At 41.4% G+C, this 23,171-nt stretch overlaps 1 protein-coding gene across 2 annotated transcripts; it reads right to left on the bottom strand.

The window, feature by feature from the left end:
• Window positions 1–35: 35 nt before the first annotated feature.
• Window positions 36–9,991, bottom strand: LOC125303892 (carboxylesterase 5A-like). Of its 2 annotated transcripts, XM_048257846.1 has the most exons (14): window positions 9,948–9,991; window positions 7,720–7,853; window positions 6,183–6,378; window positions 5,945–6,077; window positions 5,418–5,551; window positions 4,801–4,954; window positions 4,396–4,500; window positions 3,886–3,987; window positions 3,660–3,800; window positions 3,456–3,539; window positions 3,005–3,146; window positions 1,909–2,058; window positions 754–826; window positions 36–438 (listed from the first exon to the last, which is right to left on the bottom strand). In XM_048257846.1, the coding sequence occupies exons 2-14, from the start codon at window positions 7,727–7,729 to the stop codon at window positions 270–272; spliced, it is 1,593 nt and encodes a 530-aa protein (XP_048113803.1). In that variant the 5' UTR covers window positions 7,730–7,853; window positions 9,948–9,991; the 3' UTR covers window positions 36–269. The 2 variants fall into 2 exon arrangements, with proteins under 2 accessions (XP_048113803.1, XP_048113802.1); XM_048257845.1 differs by lacking the exons at window positions 7,720–7,853; window positions 9,948–9,991 and adding an exon at window positions 7,285–7,432.
• Window positions 9,992–23,171: the final 13,180 nt, after the last annotated feature.

Here is a 23,171-nt window from a genome sequence, read left to right as displayed (position 1 = left end):
CATCTTTACATAAAAACTCCAGCATTACATTCATATTTTATGATGAAAATGGAAGTTTTATTGGTAACATGTAAACATACAAATGGACTGAATACCATCATTTGAGTACAATTTTATCACAGTGTCACATCTCATTTGTTTATTTTACAGGAGTACAGTTCAGTTTTTTAAATCATTAAATGGATGGAAGAGGTACTTGTCCAGGCGCCTGTAAAGTGTACTAATATCATCTGCCTATTATACTGTATAATGCCTGTAAACTAATGAGACTACTGAGCTGTTTTCTTTGCAGCGAGCCTCTTGGGCAGCTCCGTGTTGAAGAACTGCACTCTGTCCTTCTTCAGGTCCTGCCCCTCACTCTGCTGCAGGTCCAGGTTCAGGTACTTGTTGCTGGCATCATACAGAGGCCAGTGCACCAGGCCAGGCCCATTAGGAGAGCTGGAGGATCACAGAAACACCTCTATCACCATGGGCACTATACTGAACAGAACAGTCTTACACAGGAGACTCCATGTACCTTTGCACCTTTCGCAACAGATGTATTGTTTGTTTGGCTACTTATAACGGTACTCTTTAACTAAACATGACATCTGTCCAAAGTAGACATACATTTCAGCAACCACAGCTTATAAAACAATCTGCATGCACCACCTAAAAGATTAATTGTATGCATTTAAGACATTTCATTGGCTGTGTGTCTGTGGAGGCTCTAAGTTGTAAAAGATGTATGTGTTTAACATGAATTGTAGTCACCCTGTGCGAACAAAATTGGCCCAGTACGCCATTGTCGTCTTGCAGAGCTGATTCTCCTGTTCTGTGGTGGTACCTGCAAGTGAAACGAAAGGTTACTGGGTGCAACTGCACTTCTCTGAACCATTGAGTGAAGAGATCCACCCATGGGGCGGGCATCTGTACCCAACCTCTGCAGAAGCATCCAATTGCACCAACTCTAGCCCTGACAGATAGCCCCACCCACTCTATACCCTGTGAAGAGTGGCCTCACCTAGCATTCATGGGCATCGGAAAAACCTTTTTCCCAGTGAAAACATCATCATTCCGCATCATTCACGTCATGTAATGTGTGAGTCAGAGGTCGGAAACTGGGGCTAGATTTTGCTAACAGAGTTGCCCAGTTAGGGGCTCGTCATCACTTTTGTCGTCACTTTGTAGTTAGTTTGTAGTCCATGTGGCCTTTCATGTCCAAGAGTTTTAATGTGAACTTGGGAATTTGCCGTTTGTGTCACTTGAAAGCTGCACATCTTTCTTTCACAAGCGTCTTACACTATATTTTAAGCAAATAAAGTTGTTTATTTATGATTAGTGAGCGTATGTTTAAACCTTTGTTGTGGCATCCGTGTTTGTCACACATTCCGACGGCAAAGCACACGAACACTTCCTGTGGGAAAAACAAAGTAGCCATGGGGGCGATCCTTGTCATTCCCAAGTGCCATGAACGCACCATTTCTCTCAGGCTAGGGGGGAAATGCAGTCCAAAGACACAGGCGTTGCTTAGAGATAAGCTTACCCCGTATATGGGTGGTGGGAGAGGGCCATGAAATAAAGAGCTTGTCACACTTTCTGAGACCCTTTAGCCAGTCCATCTATGTGCTTATGGCTCCTACGGGGTATAATGTATTCAACCTCTGATCCTCCTCAAAGTCAGACTTGGTGCAATTGTGTGCTACTGCAGAGGTTGGGTGGATAGGTGGATCTTGAACACTAGCTGGCTGATGAAAGAAAACTTAGTTAGCAACTATGGTTTTGGGAAACGCGCCCCTGTAAAGTAAGTCCCTGTTAGTATAATTGTTTCTTTGATAATTAATACCAAATTAAGAGTTAGGACTGGCCGACTGATATTAAAATAGGTCTGAAACATACAGTATAAGAATACATAGAGTAATGGCATACCAGTGAGTTTAATATGTCCATCCCAGAAACAAGAGCCAAAGACAAAGCCAACATCATCTGCGTGATCAGCCTTCACAAAGCTGGGTCTGGTGTCCTTATAAATCTCTGGCCTGTGCTGGAACTCATACAGGTACACATGTACTCCAGCATCTGTGTGGACAAGGAGAGCAGACGAGCGACTAACATCAATATGGATTATTGAAGTGGCAAAAGTGGCCCAGGACTCAAACAGATATCCCCATTTTGACGAATATAACATAATATAACATATCAACTGCAGCTTGATTGAGCTAACATCAATATGGATTAATGGTGGTTGAGGTGGCAAATATGCCCAGGATTCCCTGGACAACCTCTTCCAACAAGATGCAATATATTTTATGCACTGTAGATGTTTATTTACTCCTGTTGATGTTTGTTTTAACCATTAATTTACGTTTACATTTTCATTTTCATTTTCTTCATTTAGCAGACGATTTTATCCAAAGTGACTTACATATGACAATTATATTACAAGGGCCACTGTCCCCAGAGCATTTTGGGGTTAAGTGTCTTGCTCAAGAGCACAACGATGGGGCTTTTCAGACTACTGTTAGCCCAGCTCCTTAACCATTACGCTACCAACGCCCCTTTTAATAAGAGATACCTTAAACAAACATACCGCATAGCATACTTTTTCATACCCCCTTTTCAGTATTTGAAGGGTTCAGATGCAAAAGCCTCTAAATGCCACCTATGTCAAAAATGAGATAAAGATGGTGAGGGGATTCTCTCCACACATAGTATACGCTAATCAAATAATTTAACTTCTAAACCCACTAAATACCACTCTCTTCCTGGTCTGAAATATCAATTTATAGGCAAAAAACCTATAGGAGCCTGAATTGAAATGCTCATTTAAAAGAAAAGTGGTCAGACGGATTTAGAGGGTTTTGCATCTGAACTCGTCATTTGTACTCCATTGATGTGGCACGAATTACTTTGTGATCCAATGACCCAAAGAAATTGTCAGCTATAGGGACTATTTTTAAATAGTGTCCTGTTGTCTGTGTAGGTTGCTCGTGCCTCTGAGATATGCTTTTTTTGCCTGACTTACCTCTGTGATATTCTGCCACTTTTATGACGGGGATGACCATGAACAGGTCACCAAGCGCCTCTGTGAACTGATCTCTAACGTCCTCTGGTGTGTCTGCATCTTTCAGATACTCGTCTACAATCAGCTCGTTAGCACATGAGGCCTGATCAAAACAAGAAACACAAATATATTTAGTGTAAACAATGTACGTTCTCCATGCTGAGAGCCACAATAGAAGGCACAGACAACGTGACTTTAGTACCGTTGTCATGCCATGTTAAGTCAGCCTTAAGATAGAAGTAGAGACGTTTTACCTTTGTTCCTCAACAATGCAGTACTATTATATTGTGTAAGATTATCAGATAAAATCTCATAGAATGATCTGCTGTAAATAAATAGATAGATAGATAGAGACAGAAAGAGAGAGAGAGAGAGAGAGAGAGAGAGAGAGAGAGAGAGAAAAAAAACTTACATTCCCTGTAGGGAAGAAGGTATTGACCATTGCCAGGAACTCAGGTCGAGTCATCCCTTTCTGCCAGCCGGGAGGAGCAAAAGCCTTATAGAAAGCATACACACACACACACACACACATACACACCATCATCATCATGTAGTCGTTCAAAATAATAGTTAACTGTATGCAGGATTAAAAAAGTATTGTTTCAGAATAACTTACGTTTGAAAGCATCCATCCAAACTCATGATTTGTCATGCCAACGATAATTGGGACTTTCTGAAAGTCTTTGCTTTTTAAAACTTCTTCAGCTATGTCGTTCAAAAACTCCCCGTCCACTACAGCACCCATGAAGATCTTTTTCTTCAATACAGACGTTGAAGGTTATTGAATGATTCTGTGATATTAATTTAATTCAGTGTTTAAACATACAGTAACATAACCTTACCTTTTTCATTGCTGTAACGTAATCATCAGCTGTTTTTTGTCTCATACATTTGACCAGCTCTTTGTTTGAGCTTGAGTCACACTCCATAACCTTAGCCATCATCTTGAAAATGAGAGAAAAGAAAAATCACTACTGAATTACTGATATTGATATAGTAAAACCAACTGCTGGCTAAAGAAATAACAATAGATTTTGAAATATTCTATGATGTACTTGATGTGATTCTATTCAATGTGCATTGACACCACCTGCATTTTTCAAGAACAATAAGAGAAATAATTTATATTATATAAGTATATATACTCTTTTGATCCTGTGAGGGAAATATATATATATATATATATATATATATATATATATATATATATATATATATATATATATATATATATATATATATATATATATATATATAATAGATAGATAGATAGATACTTTATTGATCCCCAGGGGAAATTCAAGGTCTTGAAGGTCTATTATAATTATACTTTTTGTCCTCTTGTGGCAAACCTTGGCAAAGACCATGGGAGTCTTAGTTGTGTAGGCCCCAATAGTGGCAACTCCACTCTGAAGAACTGCCCGATGAAAAAGCCCCTTGGCCAGAGGAGACAGGATCTGGGGCAAACGCAGAAACAGAACAGTTAACATAGAGTTACTGGGTTTTTTTTCACTGTACTTACTGTACATGGAATGGGCCTACCTCTAATAGTTTACAGTTTAATACTGGAAACTGTTGTATCATTATGTAATTTAATTAATTAAACTGCTCAGTTGCTAGGTAATTAACCAACAACAATTGAAATTATCTGACATTAAATAATTCAAATTTGTTGAAGGGTGTTATATACCAACACTTTCTATGTGTTCTATTTTAAAAACAAACAAAAAAAATAATAAATAAAGCACTTTATTTACCAGTATAGATGCACTTATCGCTCCAGCCGACTCTCCAGCGATGGTGACAGAGTTGGGGTCTCCTCCGAAGCTCTCGATGTTCTCCTGCACCCACTGGAGAGCAGCGATCTGGTCCAGGAAACCCCAGTTTCCCTGAGCATTCGTGTCTCCAGTGCTGTACACAAAGCACAGGAGCAGAAGACAATGCTGTTGACTTCACCAGGATGTGTTCTCAAATCAATGGATTCAATTCACTTCAATTATAGGACATTACGGTACTCTATATCTGTATACAATAAAAAAAAAAGAACTGAGACACTCCTGTGTGAATAAACATAAGCATTACTACAACAAACATTATATTGACCCAGGGGGCTTTCCCCTTTCTTTTTCTATACTGTATATATACAATAACTATATAATATACAATTATTGTCTTCAACGTTTTTCAGGCCAAGGACTCAGTAACTCTGATGAATATCCCCCTGTTGAATACCTCTGCTGTATCTTACACAGTACATCAAGAAGAGCTAAACCCAAATCTTTACAAACTATACAGGAAATAGTTCATGTCACATACAGTCTACAGGCTATACAAACACTATGGCCTGTCTTTGGCCACTGCATCTTCACGATACCTGAAGTATCCCAGAAACCCGAGTCTGTACTGCATGACCACCACCACGATGTTGCCATGGGCAGCCAGCACTGAGCCGTCATACTGGGAGGCTCCACCCATATACAGTCCTCCTCCATGGATCCACACCATCACCTGTGCAAAAAAAAAAAAACACCAACAACATGATATTTATGTTACTGCATTACTGCAGATTTACATTTGTCCATTTAGCAGACACTTTTATCAAAAGCGACTTATATTACAAGGGTATATACACAAGGCTGGAAGCCAGGAATTGAACCCTCAACTTTTCAGGCTACTGCATGCTAGCCCAGCGCCTTAGCCACTATGCTACCACCACTCCAATATGGTAAGTATTTCTGAAAACGGTGAATAATCTGATGCATGCGTCTCAGACCCTAAATCTAAACCACAATTTACAAACACATTTATTGTATTTATTATACATGTATTATTTATTATAAGTACACTTTATTTTTATCTTATTTATTCTGTTAGATAGCAGTTGCTGGTAGATGTACTTACTGGTAGTTTTTCCCCTGATTTTGCTGGAGTGTACACATTGAGGTACAAGCAGTCTTCTGATATACCAGGAGGAGTGAATTCAATGGCCATGACTTTTGATGTCATTGTTATAATGTCTGGATCTTGAAGACACCTGTCATTCACATACAACACAAAAACACACTTACACATGTGTATAGCTCCACAATGGAGAGACATACGGTATGTGCCTAATGGTTGAGCATTGAGCCAGACTCACATGGGCGGCTGCTGGGTGGCGTCTCTCTCTCCCTCCCAGGACTCTGCAGGCTGGGGGGCAGACAGACGCAGTGGGCCCAGAGGGGGTCGGGCAAAGGGGATCCCCAAATACTGCTGCACCTGCTTATCGGAGCCTTTCACAGTCATGGAGGCACCCCGAAGAGTCCCATTCCGCACCGACACCACGGGACTGGAGTCTGCAGATCACACAGCAAACACTAGTACCACAACACAAGTACTGGCTATTGACCACAGTGCACCATACAGCATGCAGCAGCTATTTAGCTAAATGCATGTAATATGCCTATGGGGATAAAAAGGATTACTTTTAATCTTATTTAGGTAAGGAAGAACCCCACACTAACAGGAAGAAACCTTGAGCAGAAACTCAGAATGGGGAGGGGGGGGGTTATCAGCTTGTGAGACAGATATAAAGTGGATAAGGTGGTGGTGGTGGTAGGGGCAGAAGGGTGGGGGGGCAGAAGGAGAGACAGGAGACAACGAGAAGCAAAAATCAGAAGTAGACAGATGAGTTCACTCATGAATCGTGCTAAGTAGCATGTCAGCTTACTTATCGTGACTATATAAAACACATGACATGAACAAACATAAACAGACATAAAATGGTACTGTAAATGACACACACTGAAGAACTGAGGGCAGATTAAAACAGGGAAAATCATTTCAAGTGCTAGTTGTAGAACAGCTAAAATGGTAGCTGACAATAGTACCACACTTTCACTCTCTCTTCCTTCTCTCTCTGTTTCTTCCTCTTATATTATATTGTCTCCCTCGCTCTTCCACTCTCTTTCTCTTCCTCTACTCAGTCTGTTTTTATCAGCTCTAGCTGGCTCTGCCTTAGGGCAGCTGCGTTCTGCTCATGCTGTGTGTTGTTAATGGAGCGATGCAAATAAACACTATCTATCTGAATTGAATGCAAGCATCTTGTGCTGCATATGTCACCCTTAAAATACTATCTGTATACGTGTCAGAATTTTAGCCTAGAGTATACCAAGCATTTCATTGCAAAACATGCTCTAAACAGTACATGCACACATGCATACTTTACATTGCATTGAATTGAGCTACATTACACCACATACCTGGTTGTGCAAGTGAGGTTTCAAAAATAGCCAGAGTAAGGAATGCACAGACTGAAACACCCTTCATCATGGCTATTCAGTGCAGCAATGCAGTCAGGAGTCTTCTCTCTCTCTCTCACACCCACACACACTCTCTCTCTCTCTTTCTCACACACACACACACTCTATCTCTCTTTCTCACACACACTCTCTCTCTCTTTCTCACACACACACACATACACTCTCTCTCTCTCTCTCTCTTTCTCACACACACTCTCTCTCTCTCTCACACACACACACACACTCTTTCTCACACACACACACACTCTCTCTCTTTCTCACACACACACACACTCTCTCTCTCTTTCTCACACACACACACACACTCTCTCTCTCTCTCTCTCTTTCTCTTTCCCCCTCACTCTCTTTTTTCTTATTCATGCTGACCAAACTGACCTTTCACCATTTGCTCAAACAAACACAGATCAGATGTGTAACACAGAGGTTGGAAGATCTTCGGTCACAGTCTGAAGTCCTCTGGCAGCTGCTGGTTTTGTAACCCATCCATTGATTGAACCCCTGTGGAGTCACTGTAAACCAGGTGGAAGGGGACATTTCAGACAGATTTTTGCAAATTCCTTTTTTGCAAACATGTTGGAATTTGAAATGCTGTGTGTGAGTGCAGCAAGCAGACTCACTAGCTTAGAACCTCAAACTTCTTTCACACGCGACACAAATCAAAAGTCTTGATCCAAGATTTATGGTTCTTGTTCTTTACTAAACTTCAACTGAGATGATATAAATGAAAACTTAAATTCAACACGAAATGTGACGGTCAAAAGGCTGCGATGCTCTATATGGTTCAAGACTAATGCTGACTCATGCGTGTTCTAATGCTTTTATATTAAACTCAGTAGCCAATCAAAATGCATCACACAACCTATTAAAATATTTAGCTTACATATTTATGTTATTTTTTCTGTCTCTAAACAAGCATACAAAATATTATTGCTAAACATTAGAAAATTAAATTAATTAAATTTCTGCAAAATATATCTCTCATAAACATATTCAATTACTCCATAGAAATAACTATGGAGTAATTCCTAACGCTGTGAATTGCAAAAAATGCAAACAAAATTGTAAACACATAATAAATCCATATTACACACACATTTCTATGAATTCCTTATCCAAAGCGATTTACATGTCAACTAGATGTACCGCATAGCGGTACAAAATATGACCGCCGCTCAGTCCTGTACATCCGTTCCGCAAACATAAATCACACTAATCAATTAGCCCATTTCACAAGATGGGGCCGCTGTGTAAATCAACTTCCTGAAGAGCACTGTCCCATAGACAGCAAAAGAAAAGTCCACAGGAAAGACTGAAACAGGAAGACGTTTTACCCTGCCAATTAAGGTATCATTAACATCAATGAGGCCGGACACCTGGACACTGTGAAATTGGTCTATTTGTATCCATCTTCTACTCCATCCCCCACTCTTGAAACTTTTGTGTATGCTTGTTTGGCATGCCTGTGTTTGTGTGTGCGGGCCGCACAAGTAGCCTACTGGCGCTGCAAAGGTGAATAGATTTGTAGCACTAGCCAAAAAATGTGTAGCATTGTTATAAAACCTTTAACATCGCTAAACAATCACAAGTAGGGCAGTTCAACACAGTTCATCCATTGCAATTGGACTGATGAAAGGTCATGTACACCTGTAGGCTACATTGTAGGCCTATTTGGAGAAAGCAGAAGGTATCAGTTTTACTTTTATTTATGTATTTATTTATTTATTTATTAACAAACAAAACAATCCCAGTCATTTCCATGCAGTTTTCAACAGCTATCAAGAAGAGAGGTCATGCCATGGATTTTTGTGAATGTTTCTTCTTCTACATAATTTTAGTCATCGATATTCAACTTTATTGTCAATGCACAAATTACAGTAAATACCAATAGTCTAAAATGAAATGCAGTTTTACATCTAACCAGTGGTACAAAGGTCTGTGGCGAAAGCAGCCATAATGAAAGTGTTCAATTTCAATTTATTGTTCTTATTAGGGGTGTAACGGTTCATGTATTCGTATTGAACCGAAACGGTACGGGCGTCACGGTTCGGTGCATGAATTTACACGGAAAATACACGGTATAAAAATACATAAAACTCGTGTGCGGATTAATTAATGTCATGCGCAATTACTGTTAAGTAGAGAGACTTACGGGAGTTCTTTAGCGACACCTAGCGCTAATCTGTAGCCCTCGCTTTTAGCTCTGGAAGCTCTGATTACGCCTTTGTTTTTTTTGTCAGGTCGTCGGTCGAGTCCGTCAGTCATTAGCAGCACTAAGGTTAGACCCACAAGAGTTAGAGGATCCGCTGGTCTCTTTAAGATCGCAAGTTTGAGAACTTCAGTTACAGTAACGTTAGTACAGGCGAAAGAGAGGTGGATAAGATGAAACTGTGTGTCGGCGTTGTTCAGCAGTTGTGTTGGGTATGTGAGACATATTCGAAGCCCTCACCCAGATGATGTTGGCTACCAGTCACTGAAACGAGGGGAAAAAACTTCCCCTGCGCTTCAGCAGCCTTTGGATACACATACAAATAGGGCCAAAACCTATGGCTTAAATTAAATGATTTCAGAATGACAGAAAGCTATGTAAATCGCGTGGTAATTACCTTTATGTTGGGGTAACTTGTAACTTCTCACATGAGGAGCTGGTAGTGTTAAGTGCATAGACAGTAAAATAAAGTGACAACGCTTAACCAGGCTAATAAACAAACCATACGGTGAGTTAACGTCAAAGGGCAAAGTCAATGGACTTCTAGTTGTAGTCTGTTTATGAAATGAAAAGAGCAAATTCGTTTTTTTTTTTAAAAAAAAAGGCAAAATAGTGTGATATTTTCAGTTAGTAGGCTAGATTATTACTTTACACACAATAAAAAAAATATTGAGGCAAATTGTAGACCCTTCCATATACAACCAAACACAGATGTTGAAGGTCTTGCTTAAGTGGATTTTTAAAAATCATTTTTCTATGTAATTTGCACTTTCAGAAATAAGAGATGCTGTAGGCCTATTTTCAGTTTTATAGCTGATTTATTTTGTTTACAAGTTACAGATGGAGTCTGGGTACTTATTGTACTGTTTAGCCTATATCTTACACACTTCAGGCTGTTGCAGATAGCTCAGGGAAGAGACTGTATGACACTAGGTGCTTTCTGCATTTTTGTTTTGCTTTTCCCTCCATTGTACCGAACTCATACCGAACCGTGATGTCCGAACCGAGGTATGAACCGAACCGTGACTTCTGTGTACCGTTACACCCCTAGTGCTTATAGAGCGCCAAAACATTACACATGTATCATGGCGCTTCACAGAATGTAGGCAATCAGAGAAAAAGGAAAGAAAGGAAGAAAAGAAAAGAAAGAGAGAGGCCCATGGGTAACAGGGGGGAAAAACTTCCTAGAATTGGAGATATATATAGGAAGAAACCTCGAGCAGATCCACGACTCAAGGGCCTGACCCATCTGCCTATAGGTCAGTACACGACAGTAAGGTCTGTATGACAAATGCATATGATAGTCGGAATAAGACACTGTGTTAAAAGCACTTGAGCTGAAAGTTACAAGAGGTGGGATGATTGTGAAGTGTTATCATTGTTTGGATAATTCACACACACACACATGGTTTTTAATCGCATAGACTACAACTACCAAGCTGGAATCAAAGCACATCGATTCCCCTCTCACACCCTAAACACTCACTTCAAACAAACAAACAAGCGTCTCAGTCTCACGCATGTGTATAGCCATAGGCAAAACTGTATCAGACGTAACGTTGGTAAATCATCCATCGCACAGAATGATTTTTGTAGCACGTGCAACAGGTACAGCCCTGCCCTGGATACATCTCTCAAAGTGCGCTCAAAACATTTGGTTTAAAGGAACACGCCACCCAAAATCAGTAGTAATATATGTTCTTACCTTAACTTTCACGAAGTTGAGTCATACCTCCCTCACCGTCGGGTATGTGCACTCAAACTCTCTGGGGCCAAGGCTAATGTGTTAGCATGTTGCTATGCTAGCGGGCTCTGCCGTAGCTGTAGAGGGAGTAAGATGGCATTAATCAAACACATCCACGTTTTCCCTACTTAAATACAGTTGCACAAGTTGATAAAAATGTGTAAGGTCACACAGCATGAAACGTGACGATTTTCCAAGCGAATAAACAGGAGAACTACAATGTGTGGCGCAATAGCACAGTAGGGGAGACCGGGGCTGGTTGGAACAGGGGCAGGTTGAAACACTGTTAATATCCAGGCTACTAGAGGGAGCTGCAACAAAATTCCAACACTAAATTGACGGCCTTATTGAGTAGAGTAAACTCACGTATGTAACTGGTCTCCAGGTCATTAACCCTTTAGGTGAGAACAACTTTTTAATTTTGTAGTGTCAAAACTTAGAATATGCACCTCCCACTAAATACATCCTAGAAGGGTAATAGTTAGGGATATAAAAAAATAGATTGATTATAATTGATTGCTAGGGGACTCATCTATAATTTAAAATGAAGTTTGAAAACCTGAGGTGACTGATATTAGCAGGCTAACAGCATTTGTGCAAAAAAGTTTGACCTAATGTGGGCGGGGCAGGTTGGCACACTGATTTTGGGGTTGGTTGGCACATACATTCCTACATATGGCTATTTTGTGACAAATCTATAAACTTTGTATTTTATGCATAAAAACATCATCAATCTTTATTTTAACATTGTTATTGTAATTTAATTATGTAGTTTTTATCCCCAGGCCATCCGAACTCTGAACTCACACTATACTGACTTTGCACACATTCACTCCTCAGCACTCTCAAACATTTCCCAACTCTGAACTCACACTATACTGACTTTGCACTCATTCACTCTCAGCACTCATGACCCCACACACACACACACACACCTACAAGACTTTTAGCACTTTTACATCCCTCTCCCTATGCTTAGACCTTTTTATTTATTTTCTTATTTCATCACACGCCAAAACACACACACACACACACACATATCTGACTTTCTCCAACTTTTTGCACACTTTTTATTTATTATTTTTGATTTCTCCTCCATCTACCCATGTCCTTGATTGCCTAGCCTTTCTGCCCCCCCACCCCCACCCCACCCCACCCCACCCCCATCCCCAACACACACACTTACATCATCACTGTCATCACTTCACATACATACAGCACTCCTCTACATACTTGCTGCACACTGCCCCCCACATACACAGCACATTGTCTTCAGGATCTTCCAACACACATCCTCTACATACTTTTACAGCACACTGCCCCCACCTACCCACACACACACACACTACACACATACACACACAGTCACTGCTCCACTCCCGCCCACACACACATCTTCACTGTCATCACTCACATACATTACATACAGTACTCTGCTTGCAATAGTAAGTCCCTGACCCCCCAACACACACACACTTACATCATCACTGTCATCACTTCACATACATACAGCACACTGCTTGCTACAGTAAGCATCCTCTACATACTTGCTGCACACTGCCCCCCCCACATACACAGCACATTGTCTTCAGGATCTTCTCCAACACACATCCTCCTCTACATACTTACAGCACACTGCCCCCACCTACCCACCTACACACTACACACACACACACACACAGTCACTGCTCCACTCCCCCCCCGCCCACACACACATCTTCACTGTCATCACTCACATACATTACATACAGTACTCTGCTTGCAATAGTAAGTCCCTGCCCCCCCCTACATACACAGCACATTATTTCATCAGGAAGCTTCTCCAACACACATCCCCAACATACTTACAGCACACTGCCCCAATACACAGCACATTGTCTCATGAGGAAGCTTCTCCAACACACATATTGCACACTGCCCTCTCCCCACATACACAGCACACTATCCCATCTCCCCTGTCATCCCCCAACACACACACCAAGACCCTGGCAGTTGGGTTAGCCCCTTGAGCCGTGGATCTGCCCAAGGTTTCTTCCTTGGTAAGGGAGTTTTCCTTGCCCTGTTGCTCTTGGGTGCTCCTTGTTGGTGCCCCCACCCAATCCCAATCCTCCCCCACCTTTTTATGCAGCCCTTGCCACTTAATCTACTAAACCCCTCTTCTACTGCACTTTTTACCCCCATTAATGCACAAATAGGCTGACACCAGACATAATTTCACTGCATTTCTTACTTCCAGTAACTATATGCATGTGACAATAAACTTCCTTGTATCCTTGTATCCTTGTAATTACTGAACATAGTTTTACATTTGGAAGCATTTCAGACATTTTCAGACAAATTTAAACATTTGAAGTAAAAAAAAATCGGTAGGGAGCAAATTGATCTTGACGGTGGGCCCTACTGAAGAAAAACACACAGGAAAGACATCAGCAAAGCCCTACAGGCAGTGATATAGATGAGCACTTCAAACAAAACCAAAAGGAGTACTGCAAAGGACTATAACATAGGTGTTCCAACCAACCCCGTGCATGGGGCAGGTTGGCACACATGCACAACACCACTTTAATCATAAATAACTCAAAACAAGGGATCATTTGTTGACATAGAATGTATACATTTTGTAGCTGAGATCCCACGCTTTCAGTTAATCACAATTTGACCATTTCAACGCATTGTAAGACGGAGAAATATAACCGAGAGTGAAAAGTGTTCCAACCAGCCCCGGTCTCCCCTACTTCGACCTAGGTAGTATAGGCTAATATTAATTAACACCTAGATCCTATCCACCACAGAGTTTAGAACCCATGGTTGATCGACCCCTCAGCCTCCCCCTCCCCTCTGAGCAAGAGAGAAGCACACACACTAGAGATGCTCTGATGGGCTATTATTTCAACCATAACTGCATAGCAAAACTTAATCCATCAGCAAAGTTTTTTGAGCAATTTTCAAAACCGCACCCGCCCGCCATCCGCTGTGTTTTAATGTATATGGGCTGCTGACATGAGGCTAGAAAGCTCTTGCCTGTTCTTTCTAGAAAGACTGATCCAATGCAGCAAATATATTAAAAGGCTAAAGTCCAACATTGGCTATGTTGTAGCCTATCCCCAGAACATCAGCAGCAAACTCAGTCTCTGTCTCGCAAAACAGTCTCCAAATAAAACGCACATCGGCCTGTTGCCTATTCTGTGTGCCATATAGCCATATTGTCCAAAATGCTTGATTGCATTGCATTCTCCACATTTTTAGCTAAATTTTCATGTACCACATCAGCATTTTTGTTCCGTGAATCTTTTGTAAATTGCTTTACAATAGCGTCGGGCCCTTGTCAGCAGCCTTCGGCTTGCCTCTATTCATTGCCACTATTCACTCCTTCGTCTTCCGATGTCATTTCTGAGTCATCTACAAGATGTTTACACACACACACACACATTCACCTCCGTAAATAGAACCAACTTGACGTTGACTTCAACCTATATCCTAGATGAGACTGCCTGGGTTATTTTGTTTCGATATCAAACACATAGGCCTAGTAATTGTAGCCTTCAGGGAATAGGCTAGGCATTTAAAAGAGAGACAGAGAGTGATATGACTTGTATGACTTCTACAAGCTCAATAACATCCACAGCAGAAAAAAGAAGGTAAGAAAAAAAGTCGGAAAACTTAGAAGGCAAGCAAGTTTGGCGGTTGTTGCTAAAAATGTGAACATGCACATTGCACTGTTGTGCGGTGGACTTTCGGAATGAATGGAGTCAGCGTTTCTTTAATATCGAGGCGCTAGTTTGTCCGATCGGCCTGCTGGTATGAATTGCGCTGTCTGTCTGAAAAAGACGCGCTCTCTTCCCATGCAGTCAAAATGAATGGAAGTCTTCAGAACAGGCTTGTCATAGTGTCACCTTGACATGACAGTGCGTAAAGTAGGCTAGCCTATAATGTGAATTCCAACGCTATTGTAAAGCAAAAAGATTCTACAAAAAGAATTTACAAAAGATTCACGGAACAAAAATGCTGATGTGGTACATGATAATTTAGCTAAAAATGTGGAGAATGCAATGCAATCAAGCATTTTGGACGATAGGCTATATGGCACACAGAATAGGCAACAGGCCGATGTGCGTTGAAATAAAAGCCCATCAGCACATCTCTAGTGTGTGGGCCTCTCTCTTGCTCAGAGGGGAGGGGGAGGCTGAGGAGTCGATCAAGCATGGATTCTAAACTCTGTGGTGGATAGGATCTACAATTAGGTGTTAATTAATATTACTACCATAGGTCGAAGTACTCCCAAGTGCTATTGCGCCACACATTGTAGGCCTAGTTCTCCTTTATTCATTTGGAAAATCGTCACGTTTCATGTTGTGTGACCTTACACATTTTTATCAAATACTTGTGCAACTAAGTAGGGAAAACGTGGATGTGTTTGATTAATGCCATCTTACTCCCTCTACGGCTACGGCAGAGCCCGCTAGCATTAGGGGTTTGCACCAACGTCACATTCTGGCCGGTAACTATGGTAACCCAGCACACGCGGCCATATTGGCGATACTCAGTGAATGAAGTACAATGGAGTATTATGCACTTTGGATATCTTACGTGATTGTAGCCGTGTCTAAACAACAGAAAAGCTCATCAAAATGTGTCTAAGATGCAAAGGCATATAGGGCAGGACTTGGACCACAAGAAAAGGCGTGATATTTCGAGAAATTACGGATTATTGTCAGCGCAGATCCATATGAGTTTGGTGAGGTACCAAATTCAACCACAAGCGCACCCCTTCCTCTGTTAACTTCTGGCGTTATTGTCCCTTCTCCCTGGTTTTTTAATAACTTTTGGAAGTTGATACCTACACCAGATGTTTTTCAGAGTCTGACCTATTGGTACAACCTAAAACACAGCAATAATTAACCATTTTCCTTGACGATTTTAGGGATTTACTCCAGTGCCTAATGCTTTCTAATGAGGCGAGTATCTCCAATATGGCGATCTGATGACACGCTGTGAAAACCCCTAATAGCAACATGCTAACACATTCGCGCCGCACGCCAGAGCGTTTGAGTGCACATACCGATGCGGGAGAGGTATGACTCAACTCGTGAAAGTTAAGGTAAGAACATATATTACTACTGATTTTGGGTGGCGTGTTCCTTTAAATGGAGATGTAGATCATCACTGGTGCGGTAATAAATCTACATTGTGACGAGTTGACACAAATGATTCACTTTGACGAATTTATGTAGGGCCTAGTCTAGTCAATTAGCCTACGTCGTCTCAGCCCTAGTTACTTTACGTTAAGCCATGCTCTTCCTTACTTGAAACACCTTTGAAAATAGAGGATTGAAGCGGTGTTTGGGAATGAACGTTAGCTCAGATGCTTTTTGAGACTTTTTGTGGTCTTAATGCAACATTTTACAAAGCACTGACAGGGCCACCAAGGACTGTGAGCGAATCGACAGCAGAAAAACCTATTTAGCAAGCAGAAATGTCCCAGCCTGTTTAGGATGCTTCATAGACAAGTTATCTTTCAGGTATATTTTCCATTAGAAAACCATCGCTTTAGCGAAGGCGTTGTGGCTAACTCAGGGGCGGAGCCAGACATTTTAAACATTGGGGGCTTAGGGTTTTTAGGGTTTAAAACCCTGATGGGATGCTACCTTGTCTCAATACATTTTTAATTTGAACTCTGGCCAAAGTACATTATGGTCAGGTTTAGCACAGCCCCACACATTGTGAACCCACTGATTATAATGTTCAGTGGAACACATTATTCTCTTCATGAGACATACAGCTACCTTGGACACAAAATTAACATTACAGGAGAATGGAAGGAGCAAGTAAACACCACTGGGGGTACCAAACATAGAGTGGATCTACACCAGCATGCAGATTTCACATCTTCTGAATATGCTGAACAGCGATGACAAGGATGTTAGGGAGCTGGCTCGATCCTCCCTGTTCCTGGATGTAAGAAGATGCAAGGTCCCTTTGGCCAGGGAATCGGATCCCCACTTCCTAGGATTCAAAAGGAAAAACAGCGGAAAACTTGATACACACTCTGCTGGTTTTGGGGTCTGGTCAGACTGGCCAGATCTGAATGACCTTTGCTTACGAACAGGAGTGTCACTGGAGTGGGTGCGGTCTGACTCTGGGACTGTGATGGTCTCAGAGGACATTATAACTGACCCTCTCACTGCCGTCAAGGCAACAGCTACATATGGTGGTCACAGCCATCTGCTTACATCTGCAGGTGGCCGGCGAACTCTTATGGACTTACACCAACTTCAACAACAACACTGGACTGGACTGAAACTTCAGAAAAAAACTTGCATGTCTTCCCTTTGCTGACCATTCTGTGTCTCACTCATTCCTCAAGAACACTGCACTCAATGAGGACATTCTCACATTTACAGTTAAAGCCAGATTACAAGTCCTCCCTACTAGACTCAACCTCTCTATCTGGTTTCCCACAACTCAGGTCCCTCATTGCTTGCATCACACCTCAGAACATATCACTGAAACACTGTCACACATCCTAAATAGCTGCCATGCCTACAAAGGAATGTACATAGCTCGTCATGAGAGAATAGTAGACCTCATAGTGAAAGACATATCAAACCATTTTCCACCCTCAGTAAGAATGTACAAACATTCCTAGGTAAAACCATCCATGTTTCAGCACTGCAATAGTAACTCTAAATCAGTCCCTCCAGGAATTCGCGATGTTGCGATCGCAACAATTAATGCAAATTCAGCAAATCCTCGTGAATTCTGGGCGACCTCGCAATTTTGTCCAAACACAAAATCCTGCTTCGCTGCGCGGTGGTCATAATTACTAGATTCTTAGTTGGCTATTAGTAATTATGCGTCACAGAATATGAATTATTAAAAAAGATATGAACTTAATATGAATTACAACATATATGAATGTATTGAAACATATGACATTATGCCATCTCATAGGGGGCTGTCTTTTTTGGACAGTTCTACGAAAGGTTATACTGCTTTGTGAATTACCCTAGTCAAAGTGTTTACACAAATAAAGTAGGCCTACTTTGATTTTCTGTAACCCTTATTTATCTTTACTTAATCTTTTTAATAAGCATCAAGAGGATCAGTGTAATTTTGGTCTTACTAACCTTAATTACCCTCAATTAAAAAAAAAAAAAAAAAAAAAAAAATTTAAAACTATTTTTGTAATTTTCACTTCCTCTCGCAATTTCTTCGCAACAAACAGCTAAAAACACCGCAACTTCCATCGCAATTTTTTAGAAAAGTTGTCGCGAAATCAGGCATTTTAGATCGCAACAATCTCAAAAAATCCTCGCGAAATCCTGGAGGGACTGAATACTTTCTCACACTTGGTTGCCAATACACCAGATGTTGTTATTATCAATGAGGAGTTCAGTGAGGTGTAAATTTTGGAGGTAGGCTGCACCTTTGATTCTAGCATGGAGGAGGTGTTCTGCACCAAGGTAGTTAAATACCAACCACTCCTAAACACCATCTCAGAGCTAGGCTATAGGTGCAGACTAGAGTGTGGCTACCCGACCCGAGCCCGATGTTGCATACTGTGGTAAAGACATAGGCTACCGGTAGGCTATAAGGTTGTCTCGTTCAACTGGATGAGGATTTCCTCGAGTTGCCCCAATTAACGTCGATGCTGCATATGGATCAGTGACAGAGGCACTGTAGTTTCAAAGACTGTTGCAGTTCATTTCAAGACTTTTCGTCAATGGTAAGACTAGAATTCTATTTCAATAGGCTATGCTTGCTTGGGCCTCTTGTGTTAATGTGCGCTGTGTGTGACCTGCGTGTGTGCACGCTCATCTGATTCTGTAGACAATTCCATTTGTGGTTTGTTCCGTTTAATGGGCTAAAAAGACAGGCTATCCACAAACGTGAACGTTTAATCACTAGCATGGGAATAACTGAGGCATCATCTGCGTCGGGCTCGGGTCGGGTTCGGACATAAAAATGAAAATGCCTGTCGGGTTCGGACGCAACTCTGTCGGACGCTGGCCGGGTTCAGACAGAAATTTGCGGCCTGAACCGCACTCTAGTGCAGACTACTCGTATTCATATTTGGTAGCCTAGGACACGTACACAGGTTGGTAGTAAGAGGGCTGCAACTACTTGGGATGGCCAAAGGGAGGGCTAAACAGCTTGCAAAGTACTGTGCCATCTCTGCTATTATTGGCAGCCACCACATATGGCGGAGACGTAGCTACTTATACCCTTAAGAACTGAGTATTGTGCTTGTTAAGTTATATATCACTTAAGTTAAGTGATATTGTGAAGACCTGGTGCATGCTACTGGTCCATAGGTTTGCATATGTATTGTACTGCATTCTTAATATTTGTGTCCCTGTACCATTTTCTTCATGTGGACATAAATAAATGGTTGAAATGTGTGTGTGTGTGTATGTGTCTGTCTGCATGGGGTTACGTTCGATTCAAGTCAGAAGTTGGTCCATCCGGTCCCGCATTCACGCACTCCATTAATAGATTAACGTTACCAGACAGCTCTGTAAAATGTGTGCAGGGATTTCTCGCATTATGATAGCTAGAGTTGCGGGACTTGAATAAATCATGCACTATACCCGCAATCCTGTGCTGAAATGTAGGTAATCAGTAATCAGTAGGCCTAGGCTATATTTTATTTTGATGTAAGCCTAGTTACCGTAGCTATCTTGCTGATTGATTGACTGCTGTGCCAATAATTAACGTTAGTTGTGCTTGGCTCATGCTCGACTCGTAATCTGGACCTGAGTGGGGAGTGTTGGATAACATCTGTTGATGTCGAGGAAGGTATTTTTTCCCCTAAAATGCATGAAAATAAGAGATATTTGCTCAGTAACAGTACATTTTGTAACATTTATAGAGAAACCGAGGGGAAGTTAAATTAGAAATTAGAATCGTTGGAAATTGAAAACACACACAAAAAAAAAAAGATTCGGGGCTTTTGAAAAAAGATTCGGGGCTTGAGCCCCCGAAGCCACCCCCTCGCTCTGCCAATGGGCTAACTCACTTAGCATCACTGGAAGGAACAAGGAAGGACTGCAGGCTTTTACCCAGACCCGAAATCTGGTTTACCAGGGCAGCCATACCTGGAACCTCCTGCAGCCAGGGCTTGGAGGAAATTGTCCTTTCCATCATCAAACAAATAGCATGTCGGCGCTCCAGATCAGTAGACTTGACAAGTTCAGCATTGAGCCTGCTGAGAGTGTACTGCTTTATTTCTTCCATGCGGACTTCAGAGTCTGCTGGGTCAATGCTTGGTCAGTTCGTACTGTCAGGGTAGGCGGAAGGACCCAAGTGCAAGACTCTTCCAAGGCTAACTTACACATTTACAAACTTACTTACGGACTCAGACAGGGTAAACAGAGAGACGAACCGACAAAGGACAGAGGAACGGGGTTAGGGTTAGTAAGTTGCATGTCACTCTATGACGTGGGAGACTGGGGTTTGATTCCTGCTCACTGCAGAAATTTTGAAGGTGCAGTTCTCACAGCTTAACCAAGCTAGATAGATGGATACAGTAGATATAAAGAGATAGAAGGTTGGGCTTGTGGAACTAGGCTACATGGTCCTCCCTTTAGATTGAGGGGCTGCAAAATTTACTACAAATAGGTAAGAAAGGTCTTATAAGCACATGTTATTCTAAAGAGTTACCAAGGTGTTTATTTAAAAAAAGGTTAATATACAGTATAATAAAAGTAAAGAAAAGATTGAATCAGAAAACAATATACAATCAAACACAAAAGTGGCAAAGTAACAACATAATCCAGGAAACAAGGCCTAACAACAAAGCCTGCGTCAAGGCCATGCCAGCTTCTCAATCTGTGGCCATGCCAGTCTCTCTTTTTTAGACACAGGTGCTCTGATGTGCTTTTCCCATTCATGGTGTCTCTTAATGTTCTACGAAGGCTTGATATATACACCTTACTAAAGATGTTTATTTTTCCCCTAACAATCTCATAAAAGTTCCACAAAATAAACATTCCTACAAATAGCATAAAGCCTTAGAATCTATTGAAGTGAGTGGGGAAACACACAGCAAGTGGAACTACGGGGCAACCGTCGCCGTCTTATCACTCTAATTAGCCCTCTTTCTATTTTTCAGGGCGATTTGATACGTCATAATAAAAAACAGTGAACAAAATGATCGCGTCACCAGTAGTGTTTGTAGTAAAGCCATTAACAGAATTCCACAGTGAATGTGTGTGTGTGTGTGTGTATTATATGAATGAGAGCCTTCCTCTTTTCAGTGGTCCCAGTCTTTCTTTCAGCATGATCCTGTGTATGAATCAAGACAAGCATACTAAAAGAGGAAGAATCTCTAGGAAGGGCACGATTGACCACAATCATTTCCATTAGGGCCAATTCTTGTTGTCAGTATTCTGAGAACAAGAACATGACCTTGGAAACAAGGGCATTCTTTCCTGAGTTTGCTCCAAACTGAGTTAAATGAGATATTGTCTGCCACACTTTGTAAAACGTCCTTTTTTAATTGAACTCCTTTTCTTTGGTAGAAGATGTGCCTTACGCGTGCGGTTTTATTCACGCTGCTAGGCAGCCTGGATTCCATGGACCCGATTTTCTCCTCAACGAAGGAACCAATCACAGAATGGAGGGCGGACAGCAAGACGATGACAACACACTGAAGTGGTCATGAGCTACGTACAGACACATTTGATAGACATTCGTAGCGCCCAATAAACGGCTTAAACCACGTCTCAAATACGAGAAAATTAATGTATAGTTCCCAGACCCCATCTCAATGAGATGATGAGGTCTGGCGTTAGCCAGGCTATTTCTTTGGGTCATTTCAAGTGCAAAACGCTGAGTAACTATTGTGAACACATACTATAGGGGACAAATGGAATTCTTTTTTTTTAGTGGCATTTGCTTTATATCCTTCTCACCTGTACCTCTTTTAAAATTGCCCAATCAGTTTTTGAGATAGCAATAAATATACTCAGAATTCCTTTACAAAAAATAATAACTAAACACTTTGGCTGAAGTAAAATATGAAATCTGCTATGGTCTGTAGTCTTCCTGGAGATGCACTTCTGACAAAACATGTGGAAGCGCACTTGGGAGAAGTTTTAAGAACAAAAGAGGAAGCCAATGTAAAAGGAGAACAATCATGTCTACAAAGAAGCTTCTAAATGCTAATATGATGTCAGGACAGACTCCTATAAGAGACCAACCAAGGAGCTGCAGTCATCTCATCTTCAGCCTTCACCCAGGGCATCTCTTCTCTTCAGCCTCACTGCTTTGAATCATCTGCTGCATCTGTCACCATGAGGACCCTGGCTGCTCTTCTGGCTCTGATGCTGGTCATCTCAGGCCTAGTCCATACGTACCAAACCGATCTTTTTTTCCTCCGTCTTCCCTGGAACCGTATCAAGAATATTTGTGTCCAAACGGATCCATCTCAACCACGACTCAACCGCGTTACTTCATACCCCAGGCCTATAGATGGCACTGTGTCTTTACAGAAATTCACCAAAACTTGCGCAATAAAAAACAGACAGAATAGGCTACGGCGAAATGTCTAGTGCAAGGAAACCAGAATTGTTTGTGTGGACTGATGGTGAACTGTCAACTGTAGCCAACTGTAAAACTAATAAACTTTATTTTACGGTTTGTGAAGGGTGCAGTCCGCCCTTTATTTGGCTAACAGGTAGGCCTACTAATCACCTTTTACTTTCTTTGGTTGTAGGATAGTCCGTGATTCACATTAGTTTTGGCCATCACCGCAATTAGGCTACTAAACGCAAGGCTTAACGTTACCCAAGTTCTAGGCTATTCTGTCGCCACATTTATAATATTGCTATAAAACCTTCGTTAGTAACAGTCAATACTTTTGCCTGCATCAAA

The sequence above is a fragment of the Alosa alosa genome, chromosome 11 (assembly GCF_017589495.1).
Source record: "Alosa alosa isolate M-15738 ecotype Scorff River chromosome 11, AALO_Geno_1.1, whole genome shotgun sequence".
In the NCBI taxonomy this organism is placed as follows: Eukaryota; Metazoa; Chordata; class Actinopteri; order Clupeiformes; family Clupeidae; genus Alosa; species Alosa alosa.
The sequence above is the reverse complement of the archived record's forward strand: the minus strand, read 5'-3'. Positions and strand labels throughout refer to the sequence as shown.